Here is a 25,344-nt window from a genome sequence, read left to right as displayed (position 1 = left end):
TTCCCTGGAATGACATCAGACCCTCCCTGGGAACGAGGATACAGCCCTCACTGGGAATGAGGATCAGAGCCTCCCTGGAATGAGGATCAGAGCCTCCCTGGGCTGAGGATGAATCCCTCCCTGGATGGATCTGCAGCTCCCTGGGATCCTGGGAACCCCCTCTGGATTGTCGGGCTGACAGAGATGGGCACACACGGCTCGAGCTCCCAGCCCTGGCTGGGTGGGTGAGGAATTCCCAGCCCCAGGTGCCTCTGGAGCCTGGTGGGAGCTGGCCCTGCTCCACCACCCCTGCCAGGAGCTTTGGGGATGTGTTTCTGCACGGCTGCTGCTGGCTGATGGAGTTTAAGTGGAATTTGATGCAGTTGGAGCGGCCCCAGCTGTGGGAATAGATTTCTGCAGCAGCGCAGGGGTGACCAGGGCACTGCCAGGCATTTGATTTCCTTGGATTCGCTTGGCTTGTGCTGCTGTCAGCTGTAAACAAGCCAGGAGACAAATACAGGGTCGGATCCTTCCAAACAGATGCTGGATGTTGGGCTGGAAGAGGGATTTTGGCAGGGAAGGGCGCTGGGCATCGCCTGGAATGTGATGAAATGATGGCTCTGGAATTGTGAGAACTGCACATTTTACAGAAGCACTTCCAGGCTGATTATCCAGAGCAGCTGGGGCTGCCCTGCATCCCTGGCAGGGCGCAGGGCCAGGCTGGACGCTGGGGCTGGGGCACCTGGGACAGTGGGAGGAGCAGGGAAGAGGAACTGGGTGGGTTTAAGGTCCCTCCCAACCCAAAGCATGCCATGATTTTATGATTACTCTTGGATTCATTATGAATTGAGGCAAGAATTCAGCTGTGAGGAGCTGCCTGTGCTCCCCCAGGGCTGGGACCTGGCTGTGCTTTCCCCTGGAGCTGTGGGATTGTCTGGGACAAACCCAGCACTGTTTGTGGCTCTCGCTGCCCCTCAGCTCACAGACCTGCACTCATTAAGGGTTGGCTCTCATGGCTGAGTTTCCTTCAGCCCCATCCTTAATAAAACCAGAATAAATTTATTTAACTAAGCTGAGGTTTCAGAAATTAAATAAAAATTATTTTCTTTACAGTCAAGGTGCGTGTGTGGGATATTCCTCAGAGGCTGGAGCATATCTGGATTTTTTTATATTTGGGACTGACATTCCACGTGTCCTTGCTTTCCCTGGATCACTGGTGTGGCTCTGGCTCAACTTTAGAAGCATTCTGGAATTGTTTAGGATTACCTGGCTTTCTTCGCTGTGGGCCCCAGTCAAACCCCTCCATTTGCAGGTTGATTTTATTCTTTCCCATATTTCATTTAATGGTTCTGCCTCCCTTTCTGTAGGAAATGAGAAGGAAAGGCCAATGTTTGCCATGAATGAAAATGGAAATTCATAAGTCAACAGCCGGGGCCAGCCCTCCCTCGCTGTTACACAAACCCAGCAGGGTTTGCTTTGTTTAAACCACCGAGGGCTGAACCTCTCTGATTTTGTGTTTATTTTAATAACAGCATTTGATGGCTGTGGGTGGCTGCTTCTCAGAGCACACGTGTCAAACCTGGCAGGTCTGCTTTCTGTGAGGATGCTTTTGGGCTGGATTCACCTCAGCCCTTCATTCTGCAGGAAAAAGAAGGCTGGCCTTCTGCCAAAGGGCTTTTTCAGCACTTAGTGGGTGGAAATGGATGGGAAACGTGGGTTTTCCTTCACCAGCCTCCTGCAGCATGGGCCCTGGTTTAGCTTTCCCAGGGCAATGCGATGGGGTGGTCGCTGGGGGGATGCAGAATGCAGGACTGGGAGCTGGGAGCAGCGCTGATGTCCCAGGGGACAGCCCCAGCAGGAGAGAAGGGCAAATCAGACCCTGGGAAAGCCCCTCTCCCTTGGCACAGCCACCAGGCTGCTAGAGGGATTGCTCAGGGCTGTGTCATCCTCTGTCCCCGTCCGCTGCTAACAAAAGTCACCCTTGGCACAGGCTGTGGGTTTGCTCCGGGCACAAAGGGGGGATCCCGGGGGGGCCGAGCCAGAGCAAAACTGCTGAGCTGCTGCAGAGCCCTGAGGGGTGGGAGATCAGCAGGGAGCAGGCACGGAGTGAGGGAGCCAGTTCCAGAGTGAGAGAAGCAATTCCAGAGTGAGGGAAGCAATTCCAGACACAGCTCCTGTGCTGCTGCGGCTCTGAATCCCACCCAGCCAGCCAGGCTGCCCCAGCTGGGTGGGATTTCCTCATTTCCCCATTTTTCCATTTCCCTATTTACCTATTTCCCCATTTCCCCAATTTCCCATGTCCCCATTTCCCTATTTCCCCATTTTCCCATTTCCTTATTTCCCCATTTCCCTGCCCAGGAGGGGCTCCCAGGGAGAGTGGAGTGCTGTGCAAGCAGAGGCAAGGCCAGGCTGGATGGGCTTGGAGCAGCCTGGGATGGTGGGATTTAGGGTCCCTCCAAAGCCCTGGCTGGGATTTAGGGTCCCTCCAAACCCAGCCCAGCCTGGGATTCTAAAATGAAGAGGGAGCAGCTTTGGAATATTGAATTGTTTGGGCACTGGCCACATGATCTGTGGAATTCCAGCAGCACCTTGGAATGGATGGTGGGCAGAGACAGAGGTTAAATTTTTATTTTATTTTATTTTAAACCTCTGAGCCAGGCCCTGCCACTGGCCACTGTCACCTCCCTGGAGAGCTCCAGACTGCCCTTGGTGTGCCAGGCAGGGATCAGCCTGGACAGAGAAGGGGGAAATGGCTCTTTTTCCCCTCGGCTGTGCAGACAGTGCCCATTTTCCCTGTCCTGACCTGCAGTTTTCCCCGGAGGCTCCCCTGGTTCCCCAGAATGCCTTTGCCTGCTTTCTCCCTTTCCCAGTGCTGCCCTGCAGAGGTGCAGCTGCCTCCTCCCCACCCTGCCCCACTCGTTGCTTTTTCTGATAAAGATTTTACCCAAAGCTCCCCTCCAGATCGCATCCCTCCCTCGGCAGCCAGGGAGCTGAGAGACATCCAGGGCTGGAGGGAGCTGTTAGCACAGTGAGATTATTGTGTTTGTTCCAACTGCACTGCTCCCAGCTCAGCACAGAGCCAGCGCTGCCTCATAACTCCTGATAAATCACCTCAAAACCACACTTTCATCACTTGTCTGCCAGTATTTTTATTTTCTGGGCTATTTTTGGCTCTCATCTGTGCTGCCCCATTCAGGTGTTATTGTTGCTGGCTGCTCAGTGCTGAGCTGGCTGTTTGGGGGTTATTTATTTATTCCTCGAGGTTGGTGGGGTGGTGCTGCCCCGTGTGCCAGGGAAGGGATGCTGCGGGGTGGGGAGCTCTGAGCCAGGTGTGCCCAGTCTCTGCTCGGCACAGAATCCCTCCCAGTGAGGCAGGGATTCACCCCAGCAAGGTGCCCCAGCACCAGGGGTTTGTGCTCAGTGAGGTGCCAGCCCCACCTCGGCTCCCTGATGGAAAACAGGAGGGAAAATCCCAAACTCTGCCAGGGCAGGGGGAGAATCGGCAGCTGCAGGCTCTGAGAGACGAGCTGTGCTTGGATTGTGGGGCTCTGCAGCACCCCAGCCCTGCCTGCAGTGCGGGAGGGGCTGGGATGGGAAACTGGGGAGAAATCCCTCCCTGGCAGGGTGGGATGGGATTCCAGAGCTGCCCCTGGATCCCTGCGGGGCCCAAGGCTAGGCTGGAGCACCCTGGCTTGGTGGGAGGTGTCCCTGCAGGGGATTTAAGGTCTTTCCAACCCAAAGCAGTTCAGGATGATTCCATGTTCTGCCCTTGCCCTAATCTTCTCTCAGGTTGGGGTGAGATGTGTCTCACAGCTCTGGCTCCACCAGGCACAGCCCATTTGTAAAAGAACATTTTGCTCAGAGCTGATGCCACTGGACCATATTTGGGCTGCATATCCTGAATATATTCCAGATATCCTGACTATATTCCAGATATCCTGAATATCTTTGGCCATCCAGACCATTCCAGTGCCCATATCAAGCAAGGTGCCCCAGAAAAACACAAGTTCTTACCTTAGCCCCTTGGGTTACCCCAGCATCACCCACATCACCTTTTTATCCTCCTGCATTTGCAAACCTGCTGGTGGAGAAGAGCTCCTGCAATACCTTGTCATTTCCCTGGCAGTGGGTGCTGGATTCCAGGTGCCAGAGCTGACAGGGCACGTGGCAGGAGCCTCCCACACAGCACTCACTGTCACCACAGCCACCCACAGCTGCTATGGGATCTGGCTGAGCAGGGGGGAGGAACTGGGTGTGAAATAAACCCTTCACCTGGGGAGGCGGAGCAGGGCTTGCCAGCTGGGGGCTCAGTGTCTGGGACCTGCCTGAGGGGAAATCAGGGCTGAGCTGGGGCAGCTGCTGGGTGTGATATACCATCCTGGGTGTGATATACCATCCTGGGCTGTGATATACCATACTGGGCTGTGATATACCCTGCTGGGTGTGATATACCATCCTGGGTGTGATATACCCTGCTGGGTGTGATATACCATCCTGGGTGTGATATACCATCCTGGGCTGTGATATACCATACTGGGCTGTGATATATCCTGCTGGGTGTGATATATCATCCTGGGTGTGATATACCCTGCTGGGTGTGATACACCAGCCTGGGCTGTGATATATCCTGCTGGGTGTGATATATCATCCTGGGTGTGATATACCCTGCTGGGTGTGATATACCCTGCTGGGTGTGATATACCCTGCTGGGTGTGATATTCCATCCTGGGCTGTGATATACCCTGCTGGGGGTGATATACCCTGCTGGGTGTGATATACCCTGCTGGGTGTGATATTCCATCCTGGGCTGTGATATACCCTGCTGGGGGTGATATACCCTGCTGGGTGTGATATACCATCCTGGGTGTGATATACCCTGCTGGGTGTGATATACCATCCTGGGCTGTGATATACCATGCTGGGTGTGATATACCATCCTGGGCTGTGATTCTTCCACTAGATGGTTTTGATTTTGGGAAGGAGGAGGGCTGGCAAGGCTTCCTCAGGGAGCCACAGGAATTCCACAGAGCCCAAGAAACCTGGATTTTCCAGGGGGGCACCTGCTGCAGCCCCCTGGAAGGTCACTGGGATGGTCACATTTCACTGGGCACCTCCTCCCTGTCTCGGTGTGAGAGATTTCTAAAGTTAATTACGAAATCTTTGCCATTAAATATTCAGCAACACTTATTTTTGAGTACCTCCGGTTTAATTTAGGTTCCTTGAAATTTTAATATCTGACTTTAATATTTAATACTGCCCTGAGACGGGCGTAGGAATTTAAAGTCCGTGCTTTGAATGGAAGGAATCCTGGATTTCTGTATGGAAGAGGCTGAGATGGAGGGTTGAGGAAAGGCTCTGCCTTGAAAGGAGCCAACTCTTCCTTCTCTCATCCTACACATCTGTATTTTATGTGAAAGGGCACTGTAGGGCTCACTCTGCTCTAATTAAGGCCTCTCATTTATTAAAATATCTTTAACACGTTAGCAGCACAGCACCAAAAATGAGAAGGATTATGATAATTTTTAAGGTTTTTTTTTTCTTCTGGGAGGGGGATTAGCTGCCCAATTAACACACACCATTAATTTGGGAGCTGCACTTGAAGTGAAACAAGTAACACAGGACTTGTGGAATTATTTAAGAATCTACATTAGAGTCGAAAAGCACAAAAGCCCTTGGAAAAGTCTCATGGAAATGTCAGGCGCTGGCACAGGGCAGCGGTGAGTGCCCATCCCTGTGGGGTTTAAAGCCCTGTGCGTGTGGCACTGGGGACACGGGGCAGCGGTGGCTGGGCAGGGCTGGGCAAGGCTGCATCTGGGAATCTCAGAGGGATTTCCCACCTGATCCATGAGTCCATGTGAGGCACCCCATTCACTGCCAAGGGGAAGAGGCTGCGGGTCAGCTCTGAGGGCAGGGGTGCTGGTTAAATCCTGCTGTAGATCCCTTCCAGGGAAATACCCCACTCCACTCCACTCCATTCCCTCCCATCCCATCCCATCCCATCCCATCCCATCCCATCCCATCCCATGCCCCTTTTCCTGGGAATGCCCCTCCTGCAGAGCCACCCTGCTGCTCCCCAGGGGCTGTGGGTGCTCCTGCACAGCAGGCTCCGGGGGGATAAGGGTGAGCCTGGCTTGGAAAGCTCAGGGAATGAGATTTTACAGCGGAACTGGAGGCAAACCTCTCCTCTGTCCCACGGAACTTTGCTCCTGGATCCGGGATTGTCCCTGTGGGAAGAGGCAGCTCAGGAAAGGGAAGCGGGGAGCGGGAGCAATTCAGGCTTGAAGAAGTGACAAAGAAGGGAAGAGTGCCGAGGCCTCTGATGGAAATTCATCAGCTCCCGGCTGAATAAGGAGCTGTGAATCTCTTTGAGTGCAACAGCTCTGCCAGCTTGCAAAGGAGCAGATGTGCTCGCAAGATGGATAGTTGCAAATAGTCAAAATACTGTTTTTTGGGCGGTTTTGTGCTTTAGTGATTATCTTTTTTCATCTAAAATAAATCCAGATTGTGCATAGGCTGGAAAACAAAATAACAATATTTGGAGAGTGGGAGTGTTTATTTAACAGGTGGCCTATTTAGCAAATGGTTTACTCCTACAAAAATAATATTCCTGCAGGATCCTGCAGCAGTGATTGGGAACATCTGAGAGCAGGAAGGCGTTTTGGGGGGTGATTGCTTCATGTGGGCTCGGGGTGGGCTGCTTTAATTAAGAACATCTGCAGGAGCACTTTGCTGAGTGCATTTGCATCTCTAATTGACTGGGAGGGGTGCTGGGCCCTGGAGAGCCCCCCTTCCCTGGGAGCCGGGGACCCCAAGGATGGGTTTGTAAGGGACACGGGACAGTCCCTATATCAGGATGTTATCCCTGTTATTCCCAGGAATTTATCCCATGGAGGGAACGGGCAGGGAGATGCCCTGGTGGAGAAGGGGAAGGGCAGGAGCTGAGCTGATGCCAGCGTTTTCCCTAAGGCTGTTTTTGGTGTAAGTTTCTCTTTGCCCCTCAGTCACCAACTCCAGTATTGGAATTTGCAGAAAATGAGGGATTTTGGGAATTGGAGGGCTTTGCAGGACCATGGTGTCCCCATGCTGGGGCCGGGGACCTGCCCAGCTCCCCCCAGGCCGAGTCCTGCCCAGAGCAAAGCTGTGCTTGGGTGTTCCCTGCACTGCCCGTGATCCCTGTGCTGGAACCTCAGCTGGGAGCTGCTCACTAGCGATATTTTGGGTGGCCAGGGGATGATTACACACAGACCTGGCTCCCTCCAAGGCCTGGATTTTGTTTTCAGCTGGTGCCTCTTGACATTCAGCAAATGCTAATGACTCCATACTGTGGGGTTTTTTTACCTAAACCATAAATAGCCCCTCCAGAGGCACTCTCCATCCCCACTGGATGATCCTTAAGGTTCTTTCCAGCCCAAACCATTCCATGATTCCACGGTAAAAGCTGCTGGTACTGAGCAGCACCTGCTTTGGTGGGCTGTGGTTTGGTTTTGCTTTTCTGCCTCAGCTTGTGGAAAGAACTATTTTCCAAAATATTTGTAGTCTATTGGAATATTAAAGCGCTTGTCAGAACTCCCAGGTTTTTTCAGAGGCCTGAGCATTAAATCCAGGTAAAGTGCCTTTGATGACAGAGGTAACGAACACAAAAAAGTGATTATTAAATTGGAGCAGCCCTAATTCTTGACATTCATTTGAGGTCTCCTCCAGTGTCTATCTGCTTTGCCATTTACAGCAGTGATGCCGTGATTTTGGGTGGGAGGGGATTAGAAATGGAGGAAGTTTTGGAATGGGGGAAGGCTGGGCTGTTTTTTGCCTGGGCTGGCCAAACCAGCCCTTGTGGAGGAGATCCTGGTGAAAGGGGCTGAGGAGCCAAACGGGAGGGGAAGGGCCTGGCAGCAATCCTGGCACCTTCCCCACATGGCAAAAGGACTCCTCTGCTCCAGCACCAGCTGGGTGAGGAAGAGCAGAGGGAATTGAGTCCAGGATCACAGTTCTCAGAGAAATGAACACATTTGGAACGCTCAGGGCAAGGTCCCGTGTGCTCCGTGGGGTCTCAGCTGAGAACAAAGCCCAGGCTGCAGTGAAGCCCTGTTCCCTCCATCCTCCGGGAAATCCTCCTCTCCTCTTTCTGCTCTCCCTGGGAGCTGTCCTGGTGCCCTGGGGGAGCAGCTGCTGCCAGAGCATCCCTGCCTGTGCTGGACCCCAGCTCAGGAGTGCTCCGTGAACAGTCCCCTCCCTGCCCGTGCTCATTAACCTTTGCTGGAGTGCTGGTTCTGTGCTCCAGCAAAGGGCAAAGCCCTCAGCTGCGGTTCTCCCGAGGAATTAAGTGTGTGATCTGCACTCTCGAGGAGAGAAACGCCGCGGCAGGAGCGCTCTGGGGGCCTCTCACTGCGCCCTGCTCTGAGCGGGGAGAGGGGCCTGGGAGAGGGGTCTGGGAGAGGGACCTGGGGTGATCAGTGCTGAAATGAACTCTGAAATGCGCCCTGACCATGGGCTCTGCAGGGAGATGGGGGGGCTGCTCTGAGTGTGGCTCACCAGGACAGCAGGGACCGGGCAAGCTCGGGAGCCTCTCCTGCTCCCTGGGACATCAGCTGTCCCTGTGTGACATCAGCTTCTTCCTGTGACATCAGTCTGTCTCTGTGACATCAGCCCCTCTCTGTGACATCAGCCCATCACTGTGACACCAGCCTGTCCCTGTGTGACATCAGCCCTTCACTGTGACACCAGCCTGTCCCTGTGTGACATCAGCTCCTCCATGTGACATCAGCCACTCTGTGTGACATCAGCCATTCCCTCTGATACCAACTGTTCCATGTGAGATCAGCCCTTCTCTGTGACATCAGCCATTTCCTCTGACATCAGCCACTCTCTGTGACACCAGCCTGTCCCTGTGTGACACCAGAGCCACTCCCGAGGGTGGCAGTTCAGTTCAGCCCTGTCCAGCCTGGCCAGGGAAGCTGGGCTGAGCCCAAGGAACATCCCAGAGCTCCTGGGTCGGTTCAGGCTGAGCTGGGAGCCAGGGAAGAAGGAGGGACCTCAGCCCTCGGAGCACCAGGGGGGCCTCTGCTGTTGTCTTGGTCTGATCCCTTTTTTAGGGTCCAGGGAATGGGGTGGGAGCCCAGCCTGGGCTGCAGCCTCCTCCTGCTCTGCTCCTGCTCCCTGCCTTCCCCTTCCCCCTTCTGGGGACAGAAGGGCACCAAGAGATGGGGACCAGGAGATGGGAAAGGAGAGAAGGGCACCAAGAAATAGGGACCAAGAGAAGGGAATGGAGAGAAGAGCACCAAAGGCAGGGATAAAAACAGGGACCAAGGTTTCAGGGGCAGCACACAGGAAGGTGCCCAGTCCCATCACACACTTTGTCTTTCTGCCCCTGGTAACACCAAGTGCAGGGGAGGATATGTGCACCTGTCCAGCTAAAAGTCATTTCTAAATGAGTCACAGGGATTTAGGAGCCATAATTCTTGGCAAGCAGACATTAAATCCTCTTTATACAGAAAACAGTGGCAACAAGAGTCATTGCTTCCCTGTCCCAGCCTCCCAGGCTCTGGTTTTAAATGTTTTTGGGGAGGGATTTGTAGTAATTTACTCCAAAGTTAATTTTTTTTCCCACTTATGGTAAAAAATGTGAAAAGGTCAAGGATAATGAAAGAGCAGTGAATTTGAAATCCTGTGGAAGAACAACTCAGCGCTTTCAGCAGCTCACTAAAACGGGGGAGGAAAAGCAGCTCCTTCAAGGTTTGAAAGCTTTGCCAGCCTAATGAACCGTGCTGCCTCCTGCAGAGCCCAGATTCCTGCCAGGACCCGGCTCATCCGTGGGGTGCAGCAGCTCCTGCCCGGCCCCACCTGAAGGGACACATCACAAACGCTGAGCACCTCTCCAAGGCTGCCCCTCCACCCAGATCTACCCCCTCCGAGGAGGAAAGGCTGGTTTATATAAAAAAAGCCACAAAACAGAGGGAGGGGAGGCTGGCCCTGCCATGCCACCCACCGGAAAATGAGGATGCTGCTGCTCCATCTCGGCCGGCAGGGCTGTTCTCACCCGGGGCTCACAGTTAAGTGCCTGTCGTGGGGATTAATGGGAGCCTCTGGCTCTAACGGGGCTGCCAGGGGGACAAGCTGATGGTACTGCACAGACATCACAGGGCGTCGTGTGCCAGCTGTGCTGGGTTTGCTGAGAAATCCTGAAAGGAGGGAACAGATTTCCCCCTCTGGAGACTGCCTGCAATAAAGATCATCACTGCAGGCAGCCTGTGAGCTGGGAAAGAAGAGGATGGGGATAATGAGTGTTCCAGCACTGGCTGATAAGGGGAGCTCCTGTGGCTGGAGCAGCACTCTGCTGTCCCCTCCCTGTCCTGACTGCTGCAGAGGGGTCACTTCTGTGTCCCCGTGCTGGGCTGGGGCACTGCCTGGGGATGTGGGGCCACTTTGGGCTGGGCTGGTTGTCACTGCTGCTCCTGGGGGTTCTGAGCTCCCTGTGGGACAGCCCAGGCCCTGCTCTGCCCAGGTCTGTGCAGGGAGGGAGCCAAGGTGCCTGCCACAGTCCCTTCCCTGGGATGGGAAATAATTGGAGAAACCCTGGGGGTAACTCTGGCAGTGGGGGTGATGGAGCCAGCACCTGGGACTGATCTGCACCCCCTGAGCCCCCAGGGCCTCTCCCAGCTCATCCCAGCCAGGGCAGAGCTGCTGGGTGGGTGGGACCTGCTCCCCCCATCCCACAATGCGCATTTTCATCGGGAGCGCTCCGTGTGCCCTGAAATATGAATGACTGAGAACTCAGCTTATGAGAGGTGGCAAATATGCTGATCCCGGCATTTTTTAACATGAGAATTTTCTAATAAAAAGGAGCCTTGGAGCTCTTCATGAATTAGGCATCAGGAGCCAGAGCAAACAGCGCTGAAGGTGCCCCGGTAAAGCCCTTGCTCACACAAAGCTCCGAGAGCAGGATTTGCTGAGAATCCCTTCCCCATCAGCCCCAGACCTCTGTGCCACTGCCTTGCCCTGCCTGTTTCCAGGTAGATTAAGGACTTTGCTGGCTGCAGAACAAATCCCTGCCCTGCCCTCGGAGCTCAGGGCAGGAACACCAACCAGGAGCCAGCCCAGCGCGGCCACGGTCCCTGTCCCACCACATCCCCCTTGGCCAAATCCAGAGCCAGCTCCTCCCTGCCCTGCCCTGCCCAGCCAGCACGGATTCCTCTGCTCTCAATACTACTAAGGCAGAATGGAGAATTTTTAATTCCTGTTTTTTAAATTCCCTTTTTTTTTGTCAGCATTTCCTCATTTCCCAGGACCCTGGTTGCCAGCTGCAGCGTGCAGGAGGCTGTGGGTGGGTGGCCCCATTCCCACAGCCCTGTGGGACTGGGAAGCACCCAGGCCCCTCACTCTGCCCCAGCTCGGAGGGATTGGGGTGTGTGGGGGATGTGGGAGAGGATGTGGCAGTTTCTGGTGGCACCTCAGCCCTGCCAGCCCCACAGCAGACCCCGCACTGCCCGTGCTGGAGGGCCAGGCTCAGCTTCATCCTCTCCCCACTCCTCCTCACACGTGGCAGTTCATGCAAGGATTTTAAAACTACTGAAGATTCTTTTAAAAGAAATGCTCCCCCACCCTCCCCTTTTCTTTTTTTTTCCTCCAAAGAAACACCCCCTCCATGGCAGCTGTGAAATATGGATTATTTACCTCCAGACCGGGCACGAGGCTGATCCAGCCTTAGAAGTAAATGCATATTTAGTCTTTAAGGCATATTTATCCATGTAAATACATATTTTGGTATACACATTCTTCATAACACAGTTCTGTGGGCTCTGTGGAGGTTTTGGTAGCAGAACATTTGCCATTGTCTATTTTGAACACTTGCTCAGAAAATGTGCAAAAAAAGCAGCTGTCACTGGGATGGGTTTAACACTCCTGGATCTTAAAAACAGCATCGACTCTAAAAAAAACCTATTGAAAAGTTTAAAAAAAGCTGTCTGGCTCTGAAGGATCCTGCCAAGACACAAACCCTTGAGAAGCTGCGTTTGTTCCCGAGCTGTGAGACGCCTCAGCTGAGTGTCAGCTGGGTTCCAGGGCCAGCAGCCGTGTGACAGCAGTGTCACCGCTCACTCGTGTGGGGACACAGCCCTGGACACTGCACCAGGAGTCCCTCCCAGCCTGGGGCTCCAACGGGGCAGCACCTGCTGGAAATCCTCAGCTAAACCTTTTCTTTTGGTGTGGGGAAGGGGGGAAGCCACAGAGGCACGGCCGGGGAAGCACAGCACAAACCTCCAAACGCTGCCCCAAGTGCCCCACAAAGGACGGGCTGGAGGCAGCCCCAGCAGCCCCCCAGCTGCAGCCCTGGCAGTGTGTGGGCACTCTGGAGCCTGCCTGGGAGCACGGAGCCCAGCCCAGCTCACCTGGCCCAGGTGTGTGCCCCGACCCCTGTGCTGTGCTGCAGCCCTGCCCAAACCCCCAGAGCCCCTCAGCTCCCTGCCCCTCGCAGCCCAGCATGACCCTGCCCCTCAAAAACACCCCTGGCACCCAGACACGGCTCTGCTGCTCCTGTGGCCTTGGGGCTTTCTTTCTGGGCTCGACAGGAGCAGTGCCCCCCAAGTGAACACCAAATGTGGGACAGGATCTCTCGCCCGTGCCACCCAGCGCCTCTCCCTGGTGCGAATGCAAACGTTCAACACGTCACTGTATACTCCTTTTTCCATGTTTAATCAAGCTGCTGCTCATTCTATCCTGTTGCTGGAAAGATCAGGTTCCAAATACCAGGAATCGCTGGAATGCAGAGTATCACTGGAATGCAGGGTTCGATCCAGCCACAGCATAGAACCCTCTCCCAGTTTTACATGGGTTGGGTTATCCATAGCCTCCTTTTTCCCTTCATGAAACTGCACTGACACAAGACTTCCTGCAGCACCACTGTTTCTAGTGAATGGATTCTAAAATAGAGCACTTTAAAGCTGCAATACAAGAGAGATCGGGATATCAGGACTGATAAACTCATTTGAGGTGAGTTTGTACCCTTTCCTGGCAGAATGGGCTTGTTCATGTTATTCCAGGTTTTAAAAAATGCCACGTTTCTGAACACAGCAACTGCTTGGCACACGGCTGTAAATAATAAGAGAAATAATACAGTCTGTCACTGACCACATGCAGGGTGACCCAGGGTGTTTTATTGCCATCTTTTGGCGTGAGCATCTCTGTTTTCCCAGCAGGGACAGCAGAGGCACCACACCTCCTGGCTGCACGCTGGCCTGGGACACTGAGCCCAGGGAGCTCCGAGTCCTCCCTGCTGCAAAAGGGGATCTTGGGGCTGCCGAGTGCTCCCAGGGCAGAAAAACTGGGAGCTGGGAGATTCCAGTGCCCTGCTGGAGCTCACACACAGCCTGGGAGTGATCACAGTGAAAGTGGTGCTGCCCCAGCAGGGCCAGGCTGGAGGGGCTGGCAGCAGCCTGGGCTAGTGGAGGTGTCCCTGTCCCTGTCCCTGGCCCTGTTCCTGGCCCTGGCCCTGGCAGGGGTGGGATGGGCTGGGCCCTGGGGTCCCTCCCAGCCCAACCCAGCCCTGCATTCTGTGGCAGGGATTTTGTTATTCCAGCTGTTGGTGAGCAGGTCAGGAGCTCTTGGGGCCACCAGGGGACGGTGCCCAAGGGCTGCTGGCCACAGCTGGCAGTGGGTGGCACAGGTGGCAGTTCAGGTGGCACGGGTGCTGTGAGCAGCACGCCACACCAGCGCCGTGCAGGGCTGGGAAGGACACAGCACCGTCACACGGGATTTCTGGGCTGCTCCTCCAGGGTGTGCCAGCAGGGTCCCCTCCACGGGAAGGGTCTGGGGGCTGGCAGGGACAGCCCTGGCCAGGGGACAGCTCCCCCAGCTCTCCTGCCCTGGTGGCTCTCCCAGGCACGGCCACATGCCCTCAGCAGGAGCACCCTGCCACGGGGATGTGTGGAGATGGAAAATTGATACTCCGGGGATTTGCAGGTGTCTCATGGTTCAAAGCATCCTTTATCATTGCTAAATCAGGCAAACCAGTACAAAATTGAGTGCAAGAAAAATACCAATTCACGTCGGCTTTGCCAGCAATACAAAAGGGACGATCCTGACATTCACAGCCAGGTGGGGATTTGGCTTTAGGGGAACATTCCGACATTCAAAAGGTGCCACAAAGTCACTGGAGTTCTGTTTGCTAGTGGGAAATGTCGTTTTTACAGAGGTCACCTACTGCTCAGGGCTGGTGGAGGGAGGGGCAGGGAGGAGTTGGTGCTGCCCTGGAGCAGCTCCCTGCAGGGCACAGGAGCCTTTCCCGGGAGCCCGGGGCACCTCTGTCCCACCAAGAGATCTCTTATGCTCAAAAGGATGCTCCAGCATTTCCCAGAACACATTCCAGACTGTTGGAGAGGAAGAGGAAAGTCGTGTTTCATGAAGGCACAACCATGCTGAATTGGCAGGAAAGAGGGAAGAGAACAAAAGCAGTACTGCGCAACGCAGTTATAGTACAAGGCTCATTCTTGAAACCTGAATATCATGCTAGAAGAAAATCTAGATATGTGTAGTATTTTGAAGAAATATTTTGAAGGCAATATTATTCGATTTTTTTTTTTACTCAAAAAAGAACAAATGTTTTTTGTGTAAGTTTGGATAGAATGCTAGTTGAGAAGGGAGCTGAATGTTTGTATTGCAGCCTTAAAGAAGCACATTTTTACTGCAATATCCTTTTTTTGTAAACTACAGTCTGCGACTCAGCAGACCATGACTGAATGCTTCTGAAAACTTGTCGATTACAAACATGAAATCACAATTAATATCCTCTAAAAGTAATTTCAGAGTTCTCACGTCTTAAAAAAGGACAATGTGTACTGCTCCACAAGGTAATGCAGCTAATCAAAAAAAAGGAGTCGAATTAAAGTATTTACATAATGAGCAATTCTACAGAAGGCGATCATCCCCATGTAAGCACTGATTATATCCCACGCCGCTTTTAACCAACTCTACCAGATTGGATCCAGTCATCAGCACTTTCAGAGAATCCTTAAAAGCCTTTTATGGGTCTTTACATTTAGTGCAGAAGGATGTTCTTCAGGTAGAATATGCTGCTGAGGGAGGACAGCGTCAGCACCAGGGACCAGCAGGAGAAGAGCACCTCGGCGTGCCCGGTGATGCCGTACTGGGCTGTGCTGGGAGCTGCAAGGCAAGCACAGGGCTCAGTGACCGCTCCCTCTCCCGGCCCCCACGTCCCCCTGCCCCAGCAGTCCCTCTCGGGGCAGCAGCAGGACTGCTCTGCCCTGCACAGCCCAGCCCTGCTGCCTCCCCGCCCAGGGAACGGCCCCGCTGGCTCCACAGCAGAAACTGGTTTTAAGGCAAGCACTCAGAAATGGGAGTGCTTCGTTTTTAACCAGCTGAATAATCGATCCGTTTTTAAGTTACTGAGCGTGAGGATCTGCAGTGCAATCAATGAGAGGGGACTGGATTAAGCTCTGGTGGAAAACAGCTCATTTTGTGCCCAGCTCCAGAAGCCAGAGTTTGACAATGGTGCTCAGCTGAAGACATGAATATTCATTTTGAAGAAATTGTATTTATTTGTTTACCACAAAGCCTTTCTCGAATTCCTGGGTAAATGCACACAAAGTGCAAAGAGGGGAAGCAAGAAAGCAGTGCTGAGGAGCAAGGGAGGAGCTGGTCCCTGGGGCTGGCAATGTCCAGGCTGTGCCCAGGGAGGGGCCTGGCAGAAACCCTGTCCTTGACAGGACAGGGAACGGCCTTAAACTGGATGAGAGCTGATTTAGATGGGAGATTGGGAATGAGGAATTGTTCCTGGGAGGGTGGACAGGCCCTAGAATAGAATTCCCAGAGCAGCTGTGGCTGCCCCTGGATCCCTGGCAGTGCCCAAGGCCAGGCTGGACACTGGGGCTGGAGCACCTGGGACAGTGGGAGGTGTCCCTGCCAGGGCAGGGTGGCACTGGGTGGCTCTGAGGGCCCTCCCAACCCAAACCATGCCATGTGAAACCCATGGGTTTGCTCTTGGAGAGCCACAGGCAGCGGGGAGCTCCAGGAGCTGTTCCCTGCACCAAACCCTGTGTGCTGTCCCAGGATGCAGCCTCCCAGTCCGAGCCTTGTTCAGCCCAAATCCTGGATCAAATCCCAATCACCAGCGTCCTTTGGTTTCTGTACAGACCCCTGCAGCTCCACCTGTGGTCTGTGACATTTTACTTGGCGCAGAGAATGTGGCACAACCCAAAATCCTCTGCTTCCCCCCCGTGCAGAAGGGTTCAGGTAATAAACCCAAAACAAAACAAGATTGAACTTGGTTTTGAAGCTTAGTTTAGTGACTGATGACTGTGACTAACTGCAGGCCAGGGCACTTCCTCTCCTCTCATTAAAAAAGGACTTTCTGTGCTAAGTCAGGATGACAAATCAACCTTTAATTTATTGCCAGGGCTGGGTGAGGAAGCTGAAGCATAACACAGGTGCTATTTCATTTTATGGTATGAAGAGAGTTTCCCCAACTTAAGGATAATTTGAACTACAGTAGCTATAAAAGCGAGCGGAAAATTATGTAAATCTGATTTCCTGCATATGAACCAGCTCTGTCTTCCCAGGGCTTATTAAATCATACCTGGATTGTTTCTGCACAAAGGCAGGAGGGGAGTTAATGGGGGGAAAATGCACTGACTTGGGAGATAATAGAAAAGTTACAGTTCCCAAAGCTGCCTAAGCAGGAGAATTGGATGGAAAAGAAACCTGAAGGAGAAGCAAACCTGGAGAAGCTTAATTATCAATTATGATGTCACACGAGGCCTGCTGGATGACACACAGTTTAAAATATTGGGCTAGACTCTTAAAAATTCTTAAAAATTAATAATCTCCTGCAGACTTTTTCTTCTCCCCCTCAGAATTTTGATTAATTTTTCCTGTGGCTCCCTGAATTCTTTGCTGGCCAAGCAGAACGCTGTTGCTGGTTATTAATAAAATTTCGTAGCTTTGTGCTGATGTATAAACTTTAAAAATAAACACACCTTTAAAATTTAAAGACTCTTAGCATGGTCTGCTCAGTCCTTGATCTACCCTGAGTAATTATTTTGGTAAGGACTGAGCAGTCCTTGCTTTCCTGTGCGAGGCCATGCAAGGTCACTTTGGGCTTGGTGATTTTCAAAGCACTTTTGGATGGTTCTCTGTGTCAGACTAAGCCCTCAGTTTAGGGAAAAATGAACAGGTTTAAATGTCTGAGAGCAGCATAAACCAGCTGCCTTTTTCCCCCCACTGAAATATTACCATGCCATTGTTTCACACACACACACACGAGCTCCCAGTCTCAATATTTATGCGGGGAGTTAATGGTGGAGGGGTGTGTGATCAGGCTTTGAGTAAAAGCTGGAATTGTTTGAGGCTGTGATTACACCTGCAGCCACCCTGGGCATTTCCAAGCCCATCCCAGCGTGGCACAGAGCTGATTCCAGAGGGTTTGGGTGCCCAGAGGGGAAGGAGAGCTGTGCCCAGGGAGGGTCAGGATGGACTCTGGGGGTTTCTCCAGGGAAGGGCTGCCCAGCCCTGGCACAGCTGCCCAGGGAGGTTTAGTTCCCCGTGCCAGGGGCATCTCAAAGCCCCGTGGATGTGACACTTGGGCACACAGCTCAGGGCTGGCCCTGCCACTGCTGGGCATGCTTGGACTCCATGGTCTGGGAGGGCTTTTCCAACCCAAACGATTCCAGGACTTTATGATCTGGTGCTGCAAATTCACCTCAGAGCCCGGGGAGTGACACCTTGAAATGCCTGAAAAGAAAGTGAATTTCCATCTAGGAAAAGATTAAAACGAGCTCCACGAGCAGCCTGATGTCTGAAATACCAAATGACCCAGGATTCAGAAGACACGACGAGTTTAAAATGTCAGCTGCAGCCACTGGGGGTAATAATTTACTTTCATTTTGTAAGTCAGATTTTGCTCAGAGCCAGAGTGGCTGCATCCCTCTGGAAAGGGACAGGGGACACACTCAGAGCATCCCCGGGGGCTGGGGAGGGACCCTCAGGGCTGGGGGTGGGCACTGAGGTCGGGGGGACTTTAAATGTCCCCTCGGGGCAAGGAACAATCCCTGCCTGGGCCGTGGCACCCCCCAGTGCCAGGCACACCTCGGGGCCCACGTGCCTTTGTAAGCTCTCCTTCCTTCCAATTTAGGGATTATTGGACCTAATCCCAATGTTTTACACCAGCCAGCACTTGTGGAAATATTTAAGACACCCTTAGCACAGATAGGATTATATTCAGACATCTCTCCTGGTGCTGAATAGAAAGGAACAAAGTAATATTATATCAGTATCTCTAATTAATACAGGAGATTAGGAGAAGTGCTATGCTGGAACACACAAACCAGCATTTCCTAGCACCAAGGGCTGCATTAACCAGAAATAATTATAAGCTTTAATGCTGATGCTGTGTAGACAAAAGCACAGACCCCTTTAGGTTGTCTGAATAAGCAAGACTAATTCTGTTAAATGGATTATGCAGGGAGATGTTAATAAGCATTTCATTTAACCATATTCAGGTTAATCATTTACTAAAGGAAAGCCTTAATAAATTGGATTTTTTGGTGCAACATTTAAAACATACAGAGAAGGAAGGAATAAACTAACTCAAGGTCAGAGCAGTAAGGCAGAAAAGAAGGATGAGAAAGGCTAGGCTGTCAAATAACGTTCCTTTAAAAGAAAAGATGGGGAGATAATGGGCCTCAGAAGGCTCGGCGAGGCCTAGGGATAACATCTCTACATTCTGTTCCACTTGAAGCTGCTGGAGGATTTATGGCTGTGGAGGAGCAGGTCGACAGTGTGTAAAAGACTCTGTTAGGGAGCAGCAGTGGTGATGGGCAGAGGGAGCCTGCAGAGCCCTGGAGCCAGCTCCTCTGGCCAGGGAGCACTGGGCAAAGCTTGGCCTCGGGACAACAAAACCTGGAACAAAACCTTTCTGGAAATGGATCAGGGGACGTGTTCAGCCTCATGCAGGTGCAGTCATGCTGAGGCTGAGTGCCAGCAGGAGCTGCTCTGGGGTGGAGAGGCAGGAGAGAAGGTGAATGGATCACTGAAGTGGGAGCAGGGTGGAGGCTTTGGCACCAAGGCAGCGCCTGCAGAAGGCTGGGGGCTGCAGAAAGGTGGGAATGCCTTTGGAGCAGGCCTGTGGGCACTGCAGGTTCTCTCCAGCCCGTGCTCCTCCGGCCCTGGCCGGGTTTAAAACATCCCTCCTGTGCTGGGCTTGGCTCTGGGGCATCCCCAGCCCAGGGCCAGCTCTGGGTCAGCTCTGGATCAGTTCTGGGTCAGTTCTGGGCCCCTCAAGACACGAAGGACATGGAGGCGGCTGGAGCATGTCCAGGGCAGGGAACGGAGCTGGGAAGGGTCTGGAGCCCCAGGAGAGGCTGAGGGAGCTGGGAAGGGGCTGGAGAATCCCTGAGGAGCTGGGAAGGGGCTGGAGAATCCCTGAGGAGCTGGGAAGGGGCTGGAGAATCCCTGAGGAGCTGGGAAGGGGCTGGAGAATCCCTGAGGAGCTGGGAAGGGGCTGGAGAATCCCTGAGGAGCTGGGAAGGGGCTGAGCCTGGAGCAAAGGAGGCTCAGGGGCCCTGGTGGCTCTGCACAGCTCCTGCCAGGAGGGGACAGCCGGGGGTCGGGCTGTGCTCCAGGAACAGGGACAGGAGCAGAGGGAACGGCCCCAGGCTGGGCCAGGAGAGGTTTAGGTGGGATTTTAGGGAAATCCCTTCCTGGGAAGGGCTGTCCAGCCCCGGCACAGCTGCCCAGGCAGGGCTGGAACTGCAGGGACCAGGGTTGTGGCAGCAATGTCCTGTGTGCCTGTCCCTCCCCAGCCTCCCCTCCAGGAGCTGTCCCAGCCCGGGGCACAGCCTGGGCTCAGCCCATCCCTGGGTCGTGGGGCTGCAGCCAAATCCTGCTGTTCTGTGTTATCTGTCAAGAAGAGATCAGCACTGCTCAGACAAATCTCTCAGAAAATCCTTGAGGAAGGACACGGAATATTGCAGGAGCTGTCCAAGAGCTGGCTCTGCCCCTGGATAAGCCAGAGCTGGGGAGGATAAAGCTGGGAAGTGCCAGGTGCTTAACAGAGGGGCTTTATCATCCTCTGGGATGGGAGTGTTGGCAGAAAGATTCAGGAGATGAGCCCCAGAAGAGTGATGGGGTTGATAAGAGGGGGGTGTTATCAGGCCCTGTCCATCAGCATTCACACAGGGCTGCTGGCGGGGCAGGAGCTGGGAAATGAAATGCTGATTTGTCCTTATTTCAAATTTAAATGAATAAAAAAGCATTTTGTGAGTCTTAAAATGGGAAAACAAGGACTAAAATATGATTGCTAGAACTGCAGAAGCAAAAATCAGCTGGTTGTTGTGCCAAGATCTGAAAGCTCAGTAATTTAAACTCTTGGGATGTGCCACCAGCAATGACTTAAAGTGAAATATTATCCCAGCCCGTGTTTGTGTACACACAGAAAATGGGACAGAAGCATCTCCTGTTCCAGTCATGAAACCCCAGCTGGGATGTGCCCTGTGTCCAATGCAAAACTGATCCTGATGCTGATTTTGACTGAGGTAAAATATAAAACATGATATTTACAGGCTGGAAAAAAGAGTCAAGCAATGAACACATGGTAACCATGGCCAGCAGCTGTGGAATCCCGAATTGTGGGGCTCTGGGAGCCCTGGCCGTGGCTGGCAGAAGGAGACTCAGGTCCCCTGCCTGCCCTCCACAGCAGTCAGAGTCACCTTTCCCCACAAATGCCTCGTGCTAAACACTGTAAACAGCCACAGACTCATTTCAGACTGCTAAAAATACACCCAGCACTGGAGATTGTAAAGTCAGATCACTCTCGCTTGTGAGGGTGGCTCAAAGCAGAGCTGTTCCAGGGCTGACAGCACACTGGGCACAGAGGGACAGCGGGATGGGATGGGGGCTCAGCGGGGACAGAGGGGGCTGGGGGTCTCAAAGAACCCTTGGAACAAAGCATTTCCCAGCCAGCAACTGCTCCAGAGCCCTGAGTGATTCCTCACTCCCTGGTACATAAAAATCCCTCTGTGGGTTCTGCTCAGTCATGGGGAGGAGAAGGATCCAGGGTGAGCTCAGAGCCCCTAAAGGGGCTCCAGGAGAGCTGGAGACAAGGATGGAGGGACAGGACACAGGGAATGGCTCCCACTGCCAGGGGGCAGGGATGGATGGGATACTGGGAATGAGGAATTGTTCCCTGGCAGGGTGGGCAGGGGCTGGAACAGAATTCCCAGAGCAGCTGGGGCTGCCCCTGGATCCCTGGCAGTGCCCAAGGCCAGGCTGGACACTGGGGCTGGAGCACCTGGGACAGTGGGAGGTGTCCCTGCCAGGGCAGGGTGGCACTGGGTGATCCCTGCAGCCCCTCCCAGGCCAAAGCATTCCAGGATCCTGTGAACGTGCCCGGTGTGCCGGGAGCAGGCAGCGGTGCTGCTCTGACAGGGCAGGACAAGCTGCAGTGACAGCTCCAGAGCACCCCCATCTCCAGCCTCACTCTGCTCAGGTGTGTCTGGAGTGGAGCTCCACTGAGACACAGACAAACCTGTGGCATCAAAGAGAGCACCTTCCCTGCATGCTGCAGGGAGCAGAGTCCCTGTGATGGCTGGAGGGATGAATGAGGCAGGAGAGCTCGGAGTGGAGCGGGATGAAACAGCACAGCCCTGATGGACTCGGGTGCTGCTGCTGCTGCGAGGAATACTTCACAGTCCCCAGAAGTATTTATGAGGAAAATTACTGCGAGGGAACAGAATGAGATTTGGCTTTATAGATCATCCTTTGTACCGGAGCCGTGTCCCATTTCTCTGTGTGGCTGGGGAGTGCAGTCGTGTTGGGAGAGTGGAACAGCCCTGAGGAGCTCTGCAGTGACGGATGGGAGCAGCCCTGAGGAGTGAGCTGGCTGGCACTGACAGAGGAGGTCTGGATCCCTGGGATGGACCTGTGCTGATGGGGGTCACCCCTCACCCCTCCAACCAGCAGAGGAGATGCAGAAAGCAGCAAGGGAGCAGGGCCTGGGTGGCTCTGGGCAGCAGGAGCACACCCTGTCACCCACGGTCCCAAACCCTGGCCCCTGGGCCTTCCTGCACTGCCCAAGCTGGCCTGGAGCAGCCCTGGCAGCCTTGGGAACGTGCCCATTCCCTGGGAGCATGGGCAGTGCCAGCACCCTCTGGGGTGAGCCTTTCCTCATCTCCAGCCCCAAAGGATCAGATGCTGAGTAAGGCTCAGCCTGTCCCTCCCCTGGGAAGAACCCTGCAGATTTACTGCTCCTGGCACCTCAGGGCAAAGCAAACCACACATCCAGCTTGGGTCTCTGAGCCTAAACCCTGCTGTCTTCTCTGGAAGAAGTGCAATAGCAACAGCTGTTGGGGGGAGCAGCCCTGGAAGGATCCCTGGAAGGGAGCAGGCCAGTCCTGTGTTGTTCCAGGGCTCTGTGCAGCCCCTGGTCACACAGCTGGCTCGGGATGGGACGTGCTCAGGGCTGGCACTCCATCTCCCCCACATCCACCCTGATTCTGGCTTCATCTGCAGCAAACACAACCTTGTTTAGCCTGAAGTTAAATGCAAACCAAGCCTGACTCTGGGAACCCAAAATGAAACAGGAAAACAGCTCAGGATCCTCCACTGCACGTGGCAAACACAGCTTTTGTTAAGGGGACATTGAGAATAAACCATAAAGTGCCAGAGAAAGCACTGGGAGAAGCAAGCTGCTCATCCCCATTCCCATTCCCATTCCCATTCCCATTCCCACTGCCATCCCCTTTCCCCCATCCCTGTCCCAGCCCAGGCGGTCTGGCAAGGCTCCTCAGGGAAGGAGACCCAGGAAGGGGCAGGCACTGAGGCTCTCCACGAGGGATGCTCCCACACCAAGGGATGGGCGAGCTCTGGAGCCCCCTGCCAGGGTCCCAGCTGGATGAATCCCCCCTGGCACGTGGGTGAGCAGCACAGCCATGCAGGGAAAACCTCGGCTGCTGGGGAGCTCAGGTTCTTCAGGCATCACTCTGGCAGCCTACAATAACTGCTTCCCTGACAATGTGGCTCTCATTTGTAAGTGTCACACTGGAGACAAGGAAAAGCGTTTTAATGTGACAGAAAAATTTGACTTGGGAGCTAATTACTTTAATTTGAGAGAATTTTTGGCTCATCTGCATGCTTGACAATTATTTACAACTTACATTGGTAATTAGAGGTTGGGTCTTGTGCTGAAATATTGCAAATGGCTTTGGAGACATTTGCTGATCCTCCTAACTTTGAGAGGAAATGAATTTATTAGTAGTTAATATGTAAAATATTTGTACTTCTGACCTTTTGTTAAACATTCTTCCTATATTTTAAATGATTGGTTGTCAGAGCCATTTTTCTCCAAGTGACGTGTGACATTGTAAATAAGCTCTTGAATTAAGCAGCACATTAAATCTCCGTGTTCAGTGGCAATCTTTGATAGTTCTCATATATCAGGAAGGCTTTGTTGGTTCTGCTGTGTTGAGGCAATGTCATACAGCAGCGTGAATGATAATTTTTTACACTGAGCTTTCCAGTTTCTGCACGGTTTCCGCATCATTCTTGTGCTCGTGACAAAGGATGTGGAGCTAAGCAGGTTGGAACATGGGTTCTTTCCCTTTCTGGGTGCATGGGAAGGAAATTTTTGGCTGGAAGTGCTGGTAGCCTTTCAGCAAATCTTCCACTGAGGTGGCTGGCAGATGATTTCTAAGATATGGGGTTTATTCAGATTTCTCTTGATTTTCTTAAGCATTTCTGGTGGGTTCCTCTTGGTCACATTTCTGACTGTATTCCTCTCTTTTTACAGGAATATTAAAAACCCCCTAAGCCATGGAAATGTATTCCCAAACTGTGCCCATACAGCCAAGGAATTAATAACCAATAGTGTTTTGATTAGGAGAAGGTGGTGGCTGAAATAAACAACCAAGTCCAACTGTTTGCTGGTTCCAGAAGTTCCAGTGGCACCTTGAATCCTGACAGCCTCGGGGCAGGCTCAGGGTGGGCACAGCAGGGATTTCCCCATGGAAAGGGGGCTTTGTCAGGTTGGACACCAGCAGGGATTTCCCCATGGAAAGGCACTGGAACTGCCCCGGGAGGGTTGGAGTGCCCATACCTGGAGGTGCCCAGGGAATCCCTGGAGGTGGCACCCAGAGCTCTGGGCTGGGGACAGGGTGGGCAGGGGTCAGGGACTGGACTTGGTGATCTGGGGGGGTTTTGCAGCCCCCTGGATTTGGGATTGAGTGGCTGAGAGCTGTGCCAGCTCCCAGGTCCAGCTCAAACTGAAGGGCACAGGGAAAGTCCCCTCCATTCCAGGGGTCCACCTGAACTGCCCCAGGGCCATTCCAGCAGCACCCCAGCCCTGTCTGGGCACTGCAGCTGCCCTGGCAATCCCCACAGCAGCAGCCCAGCAGCCACCCTTCCCTGGCTGCAGCTGAGCCCAGCAGGGATTTCCCCATGGAAAGGCACTGGAACTGCCCCGGGAGGGTTGGAGTGCCCATACCTGGAGGTGCCCAGGGAATCCCTGGAGGTGGCACCCAGAGCTCTGGGCTGGGGACAGGGTGGGCAGGGGTCAGGGACCAGTCTCGGTGATCTGGGGGGGCTTTTCCAGCCCCCTGGATTTGGGATTGAGTGGCTGAGAGCTGTGCCAGCTCCCAGGTCCAGCTCAAACTGAAGGGCACAGGGAAAGTCCCCTCCATTCCAGGGGTCCACCTGAAGTGCCCCAGGGCCATTCCTGCAGCACCCCAGCCCTGTCTGGGCACTGCAGCTGCCCTGGCAATCCCCACAGCAGCAGCCCAGGCCGTGGCCACCCTTCCCTGGCTGCAGCTGAGCCCCTGGTGAGGGATGATTGCAATTTCCAGGGGCTGTGTGTGCAGGGAACAAACATCACTCACGGCAGGCTGAGCTATTTGCTCTTCAGAGCCAGGAGCGTTTGTCTCCAGCCCTTGACGTGACATTAACAATTCATGGAGCTCCAGAGCGTTCAAACACTGCCCCAGTGAAATTGTTGCTACTTTTCAACTTGATTGAGACCTTCCCTGAGCCAGGCTGGGCTGCAGCCAGCACGGGGCTGTCCCCATGGCAGGAGTGCCAGTGCCCAGGGCCTCAGGAATGCCAGTGCCCAGGTGCTCAGGAATGCCAGAGTGCCCAGGTGCTCAGGAGTGCCAGTGCCCAGGTGCTCGGGAATGGCAGAGTGCCCAGGTGCTCAGGAGTGCCAGTGCCCAGGTGCTCAGGAATGGCAGAGTGCCCAGGTGCTCAGGAGTGCCAGTGCCCAGGTGCTCAGGAATGGCAGTGCCCAGGGCCTCAGGAATGCCAGAGTGCCCAGGTGCTCAGGAGTGTCAGTGCCCAGGTGCTCAGGAATGTCAGAGTGTCCAGGTGCTCAGGAAT

The 25,344-nt window shown here is 53.7% G+C and overlaps 1 protein-coding gene across 2 annotated transcripts in view; it reads right to left on the bottom strand.

Annotated features, from left to right (window-relative positions):
* Positions 1 to 13,932: 13,932 nt before the first annotated feature.
* NEGR1 (neuronal growth regulator 1) overlaps positions 13,933 to 25,344 on the bottom strand; it is a 165,373-nt gene continuing 153,961 nt past the window's right edge. For both annotated transcript variants that reach the window (XM_039703662.1, XM_039703663.1), the window contains one exon: positions 13,933 to 15,129. In XM_039703662.1, the coding sequence (XP_039559596.1) occupies positions 15,005 to 15,129 (125 nt within the window). In that variant the 3' untranslated portion in view covers positions 13,933 to 15,004. The remainder of the gene's footprint in view (positions 15,130 to 25,344) is intronic.

The sequence above is a fragment of the Passer montanus genome, unplaced genomic scaffold (genome assembly GCF_014805655.1).
Source record: "Passer montanus isolate IOZ18808 unplaced genomic scaffold, ASM1480565v1 scaffold166, whole genome shotgun sequence".
NCBI classification, from domain to species: domain Eukaryota; kingdom Metazoa; phylum Chordata; class Aves; order Passeriformes; family Passeridae; genus Passer; species Passer montanus.
The sequence above is the reverse complement of the archived record's forward strand: the minus strand, read 5'-3'. Positions and strand labels throughout refer to the sequence as shown.